Source organism: Pogona vitticeps, chromosome 3 (assembly GCF_051106095.1).
Source record: "Pogona vitticeps strain Pit_001003342236 chromosome 3, PviZW2.1, whole genome shotgun sequence".
In the NCBI taxonomy this organism is placed as follows: Eukaryota; Metazoa; Chordata; class Lepidosauria; order Squamata; family Agamidae; genus Pogona; species Pogona vitticeps.
In genome coordinates this window covers 196,159,193-196,174,315 of record NC_135785.1, presented here as the reverse complement: position 1 = coordinate 196,174,315, position 15,123 = coordinate 196,159,193, and the positions used below count along the sequence as shown (strand labels likewise).

General features: G+C 35.5%; 1 protein-coding gene across 16 annotated transcripts in view; it reads left to right on the top strand.

Moving 5' to 3' along the window:
• Window positions 1-13,440, top strand: part of CASK (calcium/calmodulin dependent serine protein kinase) — a 233,893-nt gene extending 220,453 nt beyond the window's left edge. For 9 of the 16 annotated variants that reach the window (XM_072994217.2, XM_072994211.2, XM_072994207.2 and 6 more), the window contains 5 exons: window positions 2,169-2,249; window positions 2,338-2,418; window positions 5,230-5,432; window positions 6,797-6,880; window positions 11,424-13,440. In XM_072994217.2, coding sequence (XP_072850318.1) covers window positions 2,169-2,249; window positions 2,338-2,418; window positions 5,230-5,432; window positions 6,797-6,880; window positions 11,424-11,600 — 626 coding nt within the window. In that variant the 3' untranslated portion in view covers window positions 11,601-13,440. The remainder of the gene's footprint in view (window positions 1-2,168; window positions 2,250-2,337; window positions 2,419-5,229; window positions 5,433-6,796; window positions 6,881-11,423) is intronic. The other 7 variants (XM_072994219.2, XM_078390500.1, XM_078390501.1 and 4 more) reach the window with 1 other exon arrangement.
• The last annotated feature ends 1,683 nt before the right edge of the window (window positions 13,441-15,123 follow it).

Below are 15,123 nucleotides of genomic sequence, written 5' to 3'. Positions count from 1 at the left end.
ATGGAGGGGGGGGAAATATAACAACAAATTAAAAAACATCAGAACAAAGTCAAATTTGGTCAACAAAGGGTTTATTAAGTGCACTTTATGATTTCAAACATTTTAAACAGTAAACTTTAACTTTATAAATAACAGAAAAACATTTAAAAAACAGCAAACATGAGGCTGTTTAAACCATCGTTAAGCGAAACAGGGGACCCAAAATTTAATCGCTATGCGAAGCATGGTCCAAACCATCGCTAAGCGAAAATCGCCCATAGGAACCATTGCTAAACGAAGCGCAAAAACGCTCCAAAAAAGTCGTCGCTAAGCGATTTCATCGCTAAACGGAGCGCCCGTTAAGCGAGGCACCACTATATTTAGAAAGGTCTTTTATTCTTTTGAGAAGCAGCTTGGAATATTTAGAAATGTGGATATTAAGATCCTCTCACAACATTTTCTAGAATCACTTTGGAAGCATTTTAAAACCAAAATGTTGTGCTTGTTATGGTAGCTGTTTATATATATATTAAAGTATTTATATCCCACAATTTGGTCTCAGAGATACTCACAAAATTGTCTATGGACTAAATGGTGCTTATAGTACTGGAATTTTCAGGCCTTCCTGCCTCTGCAGCTGTCTCCAGTACCAAATAATGTTCCATGGTCTCTAGCACATATTTCAGCCATCTGCAGTTAGTTTTTTAAGGGGCGGGGGCCTGCAGGAGCCAGAGGGGATTGCTCACATACTTTTACAGTGACAGAGTTTGATACAGCCCTGTATAACATACATATTTTTACATGCAGTTTCTATCATTCTGAGTAGAGAGGGGCACAAACCGCTGATTTGGTGGTTTAGTGTGGTTCCTTTCACGGCCAAAGAGCAGCCAAGTGGGCGGGCTCCAAACCACAGATCAGCTGTTCGGCCAGGAAATAAATTACGCCGAACCAGCAGTTCATGCCCATCTCTAATCCTGAATGTAAAATCTACTGTATTGAGTGTTCTGCAGTACAGCAGCAAAATATGTCTTGCCCTGTTACAGGAAGATAAGCCTAAGCAAACATTTAATGTCCTACTTGTGAATCTAAATTAAATTTGAAATTATTTTATAATAAGATGCTTAAATTAAAGCCACAATTGCTGCTGTAGTTTCTTTCTTTCTTTTTTAGAACACTCAGAATCAGAATAAATTTTAATAGAATGGCTTCTTCACTCATCATAATCAGATACTTAAAGATGTTGTCACCCTTATAATTTAGCTAACTCCTTCAGTGAACAATAAAATTACGCTCCAGTTGCAGCATTTCAGCAGTATTTCATTAGTGGGCACAAAGAGAGAGTACTCTTGTAACACATACACACACCAAGTTCTTCTTTTACCAAATGCTCCAGTTATAGTGGTGGCTTTTTAATTTGTAGTAAAGCCATCCTCTTTGTTTGAATTTTTACTCACTGTGAATATTTTAAACAGCATGTTAACATAAAATTAGCACTTGTGTGTATTGAGAACACTACTTACAGTTAATCTGATAAATGCATCTAAGTAACTAAAACAATAAAATCAAATTTTAATGCATTTTTATAATTTCAATAAAATATTTCAAAATCTTTATTGTTTATTTGAGTAGATGTTCTCATATATGTGTTCATCTGTCACTGTCTACAAACTTTATTGCTCAGTTTCAGGAATCCCAGAATTATGCAGAAGCACTAATTTTTGTAACATGCTAGTGCATGGTCTCTGTATATATATTCTTAAGCATGTAATTTGAAAGCCATTCTTGTGAAGTAAGGGGTATTGCTTTCATAAAATTTTAAGAAGAAAATGTTTTATTAAATTACTGAATTAGCTGTAGCTGTAAATGAACCTGTGGCTCAGGCAGGAGAGTTTCTCACCATGAAATTTTAGGGTGAGTCACTCCCCTCTCAGCTTAGACCACAAGCTGACCCTGGCTGTAGCTTTTTGGATAGAGATGAATTCTATCCCGATTTAGTAGTACCCAAAGTACACCCATTGAAATCTATGGGATTTAGCAATACCCATTATTAAAGCAGGTCCCTCTGATTTCAGTGGATGTCCTCTGTGAATAGCAGAATGTTTATAAGATTGCATATTGACATTTCTGAAAAATAAAGCTGATTCATAATACTTTTCTCTTATATTTCTGTTTTTTGTTTCCTGTTACAGTGTTTGATCAATTAGATCTTGTCACGTATGAAGAAGTAGTAAAATTGCCAGCATTCAAAAGGAAAACACTAGTCTTACTAGGTAATCTTAAATATAAACTCAGTCTTGTAACAATGACTTAAATATGTTTGTGTATATTTGGTAACACTACATTTCCTTTTTTGTATAGGAGCACATGGTGTTGGGAGAAGACATATAAAAAACACACTAATTACAAAGCATCCAGACAGATTTGCATATCCTATTCCACGTAAGTAGCAGTTGCACAGAAAGCTGCATATTAGCTATTTATTAGGATGTGTCTGACTGCTGCTATCACAAGAATTGTTGTTTAATAATAATATAAATACAAAATGAAAAACTGGATCATGCCTTGCAAAATGGCTTGAGAATGTGCATTGCAAAAATGTTCTTATTTTTTTCATTTTGGACTATTTTCACATGGGGTGCCTCTTTCATTTCCATAGTTTTCATGTGCCAGTCTTTTTATTTTACATGAAAAGGAAAACTTCTTTCAGGTTTCTTACTTGTGAATTCCAATTTGACAAAAGCCCTAAATAATTCTTAAAAACTACTCCAAAAAAGCAGAGGGAAGGCAACAGTGATTCAGTCTACTTCAAAAGAAGCAGTACATGTGAAAGAAAAATCATCATGAGACCTATGCAGGCACTAATTTATCTTATCACATTTGTCATGATGATTGCCATTGTCATCATCATACTTTTCGAATCAAGAAGAAGCAAAGTACCCAAAAATTAGAAAAGAGAGAACAGTGCTGGGTAATAGCCTGTTGGTCTCCATTGCTATTTTTTTTGCCTTTCAAGGAGAAAGAAACTGCACTGGTGTGTGAGAGTAGCAAGGCTCCATGGAAATTACAAGGGTACATATAACAGATAGCCCTTTGAGAGGAACCCTCTGTAGAGCCTAATGGGAAGCAAAACTATCTGTCTTATGAAGCCTTGCAACCACGGAGCCTGGTATTCCCACATGTTACCAGATTTTACTCTTTTTGAAAGGCAAATTAGTGGTGATGGAAGCCCACAGATAAGTAATGAAAGCTGTTTCTGGTTTTGGCAGCATCTCCCAGAATTCTGCCGGTTGGAGTACTGGGTGAATTCTTGGAGTTGTAATACAAAAAAGTCTAAAGTCGTGTCCCTATTGAAAAATTACACAAAAGAGAAAACACTACAAAAACACAAAACATTTGTGTATCCCTCTTGTTAGAGGAGCTCTCTCTTATAATTGCTAAACGAACACAAGTTACACAAAACAGAGCCCCTTTTGTATTATGGGTCTTTCTTTTGCCATGAAAGGCCCATCCCTAGTTAATACCATCCTCCCCTACTGGGGATGCTCAAAATCATCATTGGTATCTCTGTCCACACAAATCTCTCCTACCTCCACTCCATGTACCTTCTTTGTAAGTATTTTATTTCCTCATTCCATAAACTTTGTTTATCTTATTTATAGGTTGCCTTTCCCCCAACAAGGGGATTCAAGGCAGGCACAGTATTAGAAAGAATAGCATTTAAAGCACAATAACTTATACATTAAAAAACAAACTGTAAAACTGATCTAAAAACAAACTACAAAACTGATTAAAATACATTGAGTGATTAAAAACATATAAAATATTAAAAACTATCTTAACTATAAAAATGGCATTCAAGGACTCTGTCATGATTGTTAAAATCTGCCTGAAAAGATGGGTCTTCAACTGTCAACAGAAATATAAAAGGGAGAGGGGTCAACCTAACCTCACGAGGGAGAGCAAGTACCAAGTAGGCTCATATGGGAAGATACAGTCCTTCAGGTAGCCTGGACCCAAGCCATATATTGTGTGTGGCATATATGTACAGGACACAAAGGGATGCCCCAAGACATTTTGCTGCCTGAGATGAAGGTCGCAATGTTTTCCCTTCTTCAATCCATGTGAAGAAAATGATTGGACTTGACAATTGAATCTTAGTTCTCTGCTGGCAATGGAATCGCGTCTTCTACCACATCTGAGGTACTAACCTGATTTAGTTGGCATTACAAGTTATCTTACATATTCAGTTCTGTCCTCCAAAAGAGGGGAACAACTAGGGAATTTCAGAAGAACAGGTAGAAAACTAATACCATCAGCAGCTTGAGGTAGTTGCCTCAATCAACCTAATAATATGTCAAGTTCTGAGAAAACAATTAGCACAATGCTGCATTTAAGATTGACTGAGATCAAAAGACTTTTTGCATATCCAGTTGGAGAAATTATTATTGAATAGGGTGCTAAATGACAGACACAAGCTACAGTTTCCAAGTAAGAAGCCATTTTCCTCTGCTTTCTATGCACTAGTTAATTCTCTTTACTAATCCATTTTGATGAAGAGACAGTTAAAATTCTTGAAAACCACTGCAAAATACATATTACTTTTTTATCTTCTTCAGCTAACTGATCTGTTGGAGCTATGCCTGTCCCCACTCCCTGTATTCTTTTAGAAAACAGTTGAAAACACTGCTTTTCAGTGAGACTTTCCAATCTGTTCCCGGTTGACTGTTTCACCTCCAGCTCTGCTTTTCTGTGATAGTTTGTTGGTCCCAATGGTTCATTTGAAAAATACTCTTGCCACATGATGGTTATTTTGTATCATATTTTAGTGTTCTGTTGTGAATTTTTATTTTTAATCCTTTTTAAACCACCTAGAATTGTGCTTTGGCATTAATGAGGTGATATATAAATTTAAGTAATAAATAATAAATAAGTAAATATTCCAGAGAAGATAAGGTATCATGCTTTGGATATAGTAAATATAGTGCTGTACTCTCACAGAGAAAATTTAACTTTTTTGTTAAATCTTTAGAACATTTTCAGAAAAGTTGTGCAATATTCTGAATATCCTTGTTTCTATGACTTGACAAACCACATACAAACCCTGAAATTAGGTAGTGATTCCATTTGGAGAAATGAGCATGAAACCGTAACAAGTATTATTGATAAATTACTTAGTTATTAGCATATATATTATGTGTAGACCATTCAACAAAATTCCAGTTTCTATGTTCTTGACTCTTTTACTTACAGACACAACGAGACCACCAAAGAAGGATGAAGAGACTGGAAAGAATTATTATTTTGTATCACATGACCAAATGATGCAGGACATTTCCAACAATGAGTATTTGGAATATGGTAGCCATGAAGATGCAATGTATGGGACGAAACTGGAAACAATACGGAAGATCCATGAACAGGGATTAATTGCAATACTTGATGTAGAGCCTCAGGTACATAAAATCAACATGCATTTTTATTACAAATACCTAACTGCATTTTTGCATTAAATTAATATAATGATACATATAATATAAAAATATGTGTTTCTATAAGGCTTTCTTAATACATTTGTCTTATTTTTTCAAATGCACATGTAGTTCTTATACTAGGCATTTTCAATGATGATGATGATGATGATGATGACGACGACAACAACAACAACAACAACAACAACAACAGCAGTGTAGAATTTTTGGCGTAACTGGGATGTACTTCAGACAAGAAGAAATCACAAATTTCTTCCTCGGTTGTCCAAGCAGCTTTGTTCAGCTATAATATTGGTCAACATGGGGCCACATGTTATGTTTTTTAGAAAAATAAAATTTATGGTACACAGATTTCATTACAGCTTTTATTCAGACAACTTAATATTGTATTTTAACTCATCTATACCTTATATATTGACAAACTGGGAATATCTTCATTTTTTAACATAGTTCTACAATGTGTAAATACAAAATGAAGAAATTATATAATTTAAATATTCCTTATTTCAGTTAAAAGAGTAAACAGCACCAACATTCAAAATGATATTGGCGAAAGAACAGAACCTCTGGAAAATAAAATAGCGTTAAGGAAGTAGTAGAGGGAGAAACAACCTGGAAACAAAGGAAGTGGAGACTATATTGCGCCCTGCCAGCCTCTCCCCTCCCCCTGCACTTAGTGGTTAAAAAAAATAGGAGCAGCCTTTAAAAAAACTTAATATATAGCCAAAGTCCTTTCCAAATTCTGTGAACATCACAAAAACCTCAGATGTGGAAAGTGTCTCGCCTTCTATGCTGGGAGGCAGAGCAAAAATCCTTATCCTCTCTTCCCTTTACCAAATTCTCTATCACACTTCCTAGTTTTTCAAAATGTGAGGTGCAGTGTGCCATCGATTTGCTTCTCCAGGACATAAAAGAGGAGTAGGATCCAAGACAGAAATACTGACTCATTATGAAGCCAGGTCGACATGGTATTCTTATTTTATTCTCACTCTATTTTATTGTAACTGTATCAAATGATTATGTAATGTTCTTGTATTTCATTGTTTTATCCTATACTGGAAGCCGCCTACAGTGGTCGAGTAGACCAGATAGGCAGGGTATAAATCAAATAAATAAATAAATAAATAGTAGGTCCTTGTTCAGTATACTATTTCCTTTGATATCCAGTACTTCTTTTTTTCAAATACAAATAAGGACAGTAGCAGAAAGCTTTTTATGTCATTGTAGCTAGCAACTGTATTTCTAGATGAGTCCAGAATCATGTAATGACTTCTGATGTACTATAAGTATGCCGTACTTCTCATTCTAAAATATTATTATTTACATAGGCACTGAAAGTCCTGAGGACTGCAGAATTTGCTCCTTTTGTTGTTTTTATTGCTGCACCTACAATTACCCCTGGCATTAATGAGGTAAGGTGTGTTACAATGAAATCTAATTTCTAGGTAACTTAATAGTAAACACAGATGAAGACTTGAGCCCTCTTTGACAAAATTTAATGTAATATTAGTGGAAATGTCAAAGAAATCTTAAGATTCTCTTTAATGTAATTAAGCTTCAGAGTATGTCCTTTCCATTCATTTTCTTTTTAAAACATCATTTTGCATAAGCAGTATCCCCTTCTTTTGCCTACTTTATCATGACCTTGTTTTAAATCCTATCTGAAGAAAATACATACTTAGGACATGTCTGTACCAGCTGATAATTCAGTCCGTCAATAAACATATATAACAATTTAATGAAGTCTGCAACTTAGCTTCCTGACCATAATATTCCTAGTTAAAAGTATTAAATCATGATTTATTTACAAAAGAGTAACCTCTTCTGAACTGTAGTAATAGTCTCCTAATTTAATTTAGACAAAGTATAATGTTTTCTTCTGCATTAATCAAGTTTTCATTTTCATTTTAAACAGATTTTTAGTATATCATTTATTAACCAATGAATGTATGAAAATAATTTATCCAACTCTAGCTTCAGAATTTTATATCAGTTTTGCATCAAAATTAACAGCACTTAAATGAACGTCCAGATGTAATTAAATATTTCAGTACTGAATTATTTTTATGGCATAGTGCTTAATGTACCACTCCAAGAAAGATGTAAAGGTAAAGGTAAAGGTTCCCCTTGACAATTTTTGTCCAGTCGTGTTCGACTCTAGGGGGCGGTGCTCATCCCCGTTTCCAAGCCATAGAGCCAGCGTTTGTCCGAAGACAATCTTCTGTGGTCACATGGCCAGTGCGACTTAGACACGGAACGCTGTCTAAGAAAGATGTATCTTACTGTAAATACAAAATTCTGCTCACTAAAAGTTTAAGAACTACTAACACAAAAAAAGCATTATTTGTTTATTTAAAGTATTTTTACCCTACCTTTCTCCTTAAAAAGGACCCAAGGTAGCTTACACCGTTAAAAGACAATATTTAAAGCAAAAAACAGCAAGCATAAAAATACTAAAAAGGGTCAAGCAGATACCACACACAAAAGGGTAAACAAAAGCAACACCAAAAGCACATTGAAAACATTAAGGAACAACAATCCATTTAAAAACCCCACTCAGGCAGCCAGTAACTCAGGGAAAATTTGGCTGAAGAAAAAGGTCTTCACCTGCTTGCAGAAGGACCACAGATCTGGGACCAGCCTGGCCTCCTATGAGAGAGAGTTCCAAAATATGGGAATAACAATAGAGAAAGCCCACTCCCATGTCCCCACCAAATGTACCTGTGAACGTGGTGGGAGCAAGAAAGACCTCTCCTGATTATCTTAACACCCAAGCAGGCTCATAAAAGGAGACACAGTACTTGAGATAGCATGGACCCATGCCGTTTTAGGGCGTTATAGGTTAGAACCAGTACTTTGATTTGTGCCTGGAAATGTGTTGGCAGCCAGTGGAGCTGCTGTAACAGAGGTTTTATGTGTTCCCTGTGACCAGCCCCAATTAGCAATCTGGCTGTTGCATTTTGGACCTGCTGAAGTTTCCAGACAGTTTCCAAGCCCCACATATATTGCCATAGTCCAGCATAAATTGAGATGAAAGAGTTGTAAGAACGGCTGCTGTTGCAGACATAGCCTATATGATAGTCCTTGATTTCTTTTTCTTTCCTTTTTTCTTGAATTATCATCTTTGTTTTGCTTCTCATTTTCTTGCACTTGTACTAATTTTATCTAGCTGCCAAAATGGTGCAGAAAGTTGCCTGTAAGTATCAGCTAGGAATTAATAATATGTAGTCCTTACTATTTTAATTATGTTTGTAAATATGAATTTCCTGTGTAGCATTACTTTAACCCCATCCCTGTGGCTACTTTTACTTCATGGTGTACATGCTTTTTTAAAAGTCAGGAGATCTGGGCAAAGATTTCCTGCATCACTTGAGATATTATGAGAGTGGACAAAAACATCCAGTCTTCATTTTCTTTGTCTCTATCTTACAAATACCAGTTCAAAGATGGCAAGCTCTGTGTTTTATCCAACACAAAAAAGACTTCTTTAAACCTCTTAGAGTTTTAGGCAAAACCCTCGTTCATTCCAGCTCCTCTTTAGTTTCAGAACAGACACTCATTCACTCATTCTCAATGTTTTGGCATTGCTGTCTTTATTGAAAGAGATGGGTGTTGCCATGTTCACTTAGGTTGAGGAACATTGCACTTGCCTTCCAAATTTCATGAGTCTGACATAATAGCCATTACTTATTCACATATTTTATACTAAATAAAACTAAAACTAATGCAGTCAGCTTTAATTCAGCAGAAAACATCAAAATAAATATAGCAAATAATTACTAAGTAGCAGAATTACATCAGAATAATTACCAGACAAGTCACCATGGAAGAGTATTTTGGAGATGGAGTGCGACACCAGAGAAGGCCCACTCCTGAGTCACTGAGTCAGAATTGAAAAAGCAGGGAACACAGAGAAGAAATTTGAGCAACCTCAGTGATTAGACTTGTTGGCATAGCAAAGCCTAGGTAGACTTCTGTTTTGACAGAATCTCTGCTGCTTTTTCTAGGTTTGTGGAATAGGATGAGATGCAGATGGAAACACACTTTATTACACTTTCATTCCTGATTAAAAGAAAAGTGCTTCATCTGCATGCTTAATATCTATATAATTTCTGATTCAGTAGTGCAGTATTCCAATTTCCATCGAATTAATTGAGGAAGAACATTTGGGGGCTGGAGGAACCAAGTTATAATACACTACTATAATGGATATGTTTGAGAACTGCAGAGCTGGCTTTGTACAGCTTTCAGTGTGAGATATCCACCAAGAAGGTCATCTGAAAATATTTATATGTTTCTGAATTGCTGAAGTGCAGAAAAGGAAGTAGGCCTGCTGTTCTTTAACAGTTGCATAATGAAGAGGGTACATGGAATGGGCAGAGAAGGAAGTAGTCCACCAGTAATGGTGCCACAAATTAGTAGCTACTTGTTGCCCTGGTGCATTTACATTACATGCAGAAGTCATAGTAACAATAGATGGGGAAAATCCTGGTCAAAATTCTTGTGTACAGTTATGCCTGTGGATGGGAAATGGCATAATTTATAACAGCTTCCTGTTGCCAGTTAATTACTCCGAGCTTGGATTTTCAGATGTGTGCCAGTCCAGTGGGCTGGTGTCTGCTCAAAATTCCAAGCAGCTCTTTGTTAGTTGCTAGCAAGAAGCCACTGCAGGTTATCCCATTTGCTTTCCATAGGTGCAACACTCCAATGGGAATTTTGGCTGTTGTTATACACATAGCGCATGCAGCAATAGGAAGATTTCAAATCCTTAGAATAGAAACGCAGCTGCAAGGAAAGATGCCTTAACCAAGCATGATGAATGGATAGCAAAAGCAAATGTGCTTATGTTGCAATATTTTATTCTTTTTGTGGCATTAAATAAACCAACCACACAGAGATTTGAATCAAATAGCCCTGCATCTCAGTACTTTGTGGCTTCTTTCCTTTTCTGCTGATGATGTGTGATCATAGTTAAATCTCAATGTTTTCAATCCTACTTTTGACTGGATCTTAATATTGAACTGTTGTAACAGTTTCAAAGTGACAAAACAATAAAGGGGGTGTTATCTCTGAGCTGATACTGCAGGTTGCATGCTATACTGTAGTGCAGAGTTACCAAACTAGTCTGATCCTTTTTTGTATGTAGTCTGCTCCCATGTATTTTTGTCATAATGCCTAGAGAGCACCCTTTGCATTGTGCAACCAGTTCTGCTTGTGTAACATTTAGAGGGTTTGCGAAAGTGTGCTTGAGAGGAGCCTTTTTGCAAACATATGTGCATGACTGTGCTGTGGACAAGGAAGCTCCACAACCCTGTAACGTTTTGCCATCTGCCTTATTTAATATTCTGAAATCTCATGTCGCAAATCACAGTAAAGCCTGAGAACATAAAATATCTCTCTTTCCATCACCACAGACTAGCCAGTTATTGTTGGCAGAGGGGCTCTGACCAAGTATTTTGCACACACAGCTTCTTTGTTCACAACACAAGCTTGCACATATTCCTTTGTACATTCAGACCTGCTTTATAAGTGGATGTAGGACTGCCCTTGTATACATGACAGATCAATGCAAGTATCCTCGTTAGGGCATAAAACAAACGATTGTGTATGTCTTGTGTTCTTTTTCAAAAACTAGCACTTCTCCTTTGTTCCTTGATTCTCTTGACACTTTTTCATATTCATCCCCTGCCTATTTAAGTCTCCCTGAAAATAGACAAGTGCTCAGTTGTGTTTTGAGGAACCTGTTGTTTTATTTTTATCATATGAGTGAAAGAAGCTATATGACCTGATTCAGAGGAATTTAATATCTTACCACTAAGTTAAACTAAATTACTAGTGAATTATTATTCAAGAATTTCACTGCAATATTCCCTTTTTTTAAGTAACAAAAGTAAGATGTGATGACAACAAAATAATGCTTGTTGTTTCTCCTCCCTTTCCCCAATTACTCTGCAGGATGAATCTCTTCAGCGCTTGCAAAAGGAATCTGAAATCTTACAGAGAACATATGCACACTACTTTGATCTTACAATTATCAACAATGAAATTGATGAAACAATCAGGCATCTGGAGGAAGCCATTGAGCTCGTTTGTACAGCATCACAATGGGTTCCAGTCTCTTGGGTGTATTGATCCTGTCACAAGAAGAATTTTATCTTTACTGGGAACCACCTCCTACATGGACAACCTCTTTGTTAATGACCTTGTGTCAACAGGTCTTGGCCCCTAGAGACTACCTAGATGTAGTGTGACCTAAATTTATAATTATCGTCATGTCCTTATAGATAGGAGGAGAGAAATGCTAATTTAAAGAGACAGTATCTTTTTTAATCAGTTCTCCTAAACTTTATTAAAATGTATCTTTAAATGTATGTATTATTCAGTCCTTTGGAATGTTATATTTTTGGTAATCATAGCTTTTGATTTCAAAGGCCCCTAAAACTGCACAAAATAGATGCTGCTTTCTATAATCTATTTTAATAATAATATGATCTGTTACTTAACTTGGGGGTGGAACACTACATTCTTTTTAGAGTCTGATTTTGTGAATCGGAATACTTTGCTTTCCTTTATTTATTTGAAATTATTAGCCCAATCATGACCAGATCAATTCTTAAATTCTATAATGGCCTTTCTTCACTTTTTTAATTATTTTTAGAATAGCATTTGAACTATTTTCATGTAATATCCAGATAATGTGATACTGTCTCTTTGAAGAACTCTGTAAAACTTATAGAGATTTGAAGTTGGGTCTTGACTCTTAATGCATGTGGACAGTCGCAAGCGTTCATGCTGTTGGTGTATCTGTGTTGGAAAAAAAAACTGTAATCTACAGCAAAGTACATTCCGTTCATGGGGGGAAGTACCCAAGGGAATAAAATAAAAATACTATGACTGAGTTGTAAAACCTATGCACATCCCTTGCATTTTGGGCAACTTTATAAACAAAAATCCTAATTTTTATTAATAATCATGTAGTGAAATGTGTTTGTAATTTTGTCTCAATTTAATTTGTTGTAAAGGTGGGAGGGGAAAATTACTGGTTTCACCATTTCAGATCTGTGTTGTCTGAGAGTATTAACGTTTTAATTACGTTTAAGCAAAGAAATGCTGATTTTTAATATGTATGTAATTGTTTTGAAAATGCACACATTTTAAGAGAAATACTGTGCAATGAAGAAACCAGTTTAGGCATTGCGATAAACTAACAATTCCAAAAGACTCATTCTGCAGCCCTGTAAATTCCTTTAAATGGTAAATGACTCTACAATCTGACCAATTTTTTATTTTAAATATACTTCCTTTTATGTGTTCAACAATTAAAAGCCTTGGGTCATTCATTTCATCACAGGATTCTTCAGGTACTTCAATAGGCAGCCAAGCCAGCTCCTTTGTAGATGTGTAGGAAAAGATTCATCACCACCTTTGCATTCATTGGCATCTGTACTTTAATTTTAAAACTTCAAGACTTGTGGTTCCCTTAGCAATTAAGGATCACCTCCTATATTCACATTTTTACCATGTGTTTTATTTTACCTGCTAAAATCAATGTGTCCCGAAGTGCATGTTATAGAACAAACATGGTGCACAGGTGCAAATCACAGGCAACCTCATTGCATGTGACTTCTTGCAGCATTTATTATTTTGGAGAAACATATGTTCTTGACAATGTATGAAGCAGTGCTATATTTTATATAGAGAGCCTTAATAAGCAAATATTAACATCTCTTCACCTCAGGGTTATTGCTGTTTTCTGATTTCTCTGACCAGTGTCTTAGCAAAGGTAACATCAGTTTGCTGTCACAGAACAGGGAAACCAAGCTTTATCCATCCCAGTTTGTGATGCCTTTGTGAACCTAACCACTGTTTATCCATCAGTATTGATGTACCTTGGACTGATTGTCTTACTTTTTTATTGTTTAATGTGGATTTTTCAGTTTTTTGTTATTAAATTCCAGTATGTTTTAGAAAAGTGTTATCCTCAACGTTAAAATGCAGAGCTGTTATTTATTTGTAGATAGTTTGAGCTCCTTGAGATCATTCAGAGCACAAGATATGTTCTCATTCTAAACAATTTAGGATTGTACAAGTGTATGAACAGTATTCATTTTCTAGATTTCATTCACTTGTACAGATTTACAACTACAATTGGTTGTTGTCGGTTTTGCGAGTGAGTTACAATTGTAGTTATAGTTCTTATAGGTAATACTAATAATCTTGAATTTAAAATGTGCTTTCATAGCAATTGTTGTTGAAGAACAAAGACAGTCAGTTGTCCCTGCTCATAGTTTTGTTACACTTACAAATAGGTATCTATTTTCCAAAAGAACTGTCTGCACCTCAGTATATTATGTAGAACATATTCAGAAATGATTGTCTGGATTACAAATAGGATTTGATTTTCTGAATCTAACATAACATTTTTTTTATTTTTTCCATTTGATTAGGAGACTACATTCTAACAATTTGATCTGCCTCTGTCATTAGAATACATAACATCCCTTCAACCATGTCATTATCCTATATAACACTGTTCAGACAGAACTGTTGGGACAAGCTACAGATATTTCTTTACCATTAGCATCATTCACAAGGAACTGAGCACAGTATTCTAATTTGGTGCTATGAAAGTTGGATCACTAAGGTGATTCAACATGTATAACTCCACCTCCCCCCCCCCAGTGTTGTGGCTCCTTTAAAATTAGCAGATTTATTTTAGCATGAACTTTTGTGGATTACAATACATTTTTATATGCACAAAGGACAATATCCAGGTCACAGGTGTATATATACAGTGTATATGGCTATGGGGGTGGGATCAGAGTGAAGTGGGATACAGAAAATAACAATTGTATTATTAACACTGGTAATAAACTTTCAGAGAGTTGCTTACATAAACATCTTGGCAACAGGTACAGTAATTTGCAATGCTGTTTGATTCAACAGGAATTTTGATCTCTCTTTGCATCCTAAGGATTGTAGATCTATTTCTTCTGAATTTTGCAAGTTATTGCAATAGTCTGAACTGCTTTCTCTTTTATTATTTGCCTAAACATTCATGTGTGAATGATAAGAGATTTAGCAATTAGTCTTACACTGCTATTCTAATCTTAAACATCTATACATTTACTATTTAAAAACATTACTGCTAGGAAAAGCAGGAGGCATTAGGAGAAGAGAAAGACCAAACATGAGATAGGTTGACTCAATGAAGTATGCGATGGTGTTTAGATTGCAAGACCTGAGCAGGGCTGTTAATTACAGGACTTTGGGGAAGGTATTAATTGATAGAATTACAAATAAAGTTAATATTCTCCATCATATCTGTAATTTTATGGATGCAGGTTGTTTAAAATTGAATATTATTTTATTCAAATAATATGCAATCTAGGTGTGCAGTGGAATGCAAGTAAGTCCACTGAATACATTCTCCTTAAAATCTTTAAAATATAATAGAAAACTATCAAGCTTCTCTTTGTTTCACTTCTCTTTAGATCATAAAGAACTAAAGTCTTTTTTCCTAACTGATACATTAACATGATGTCTCGGCCATTGCAAACAATGCTTTTTTGATTGTGTGTACGAGGAGTGTGCATTTTATTGACCAATGTGTGTGTGTGTGTCAGGATCTTGGATGTTTGCCAAAGAGATTTAG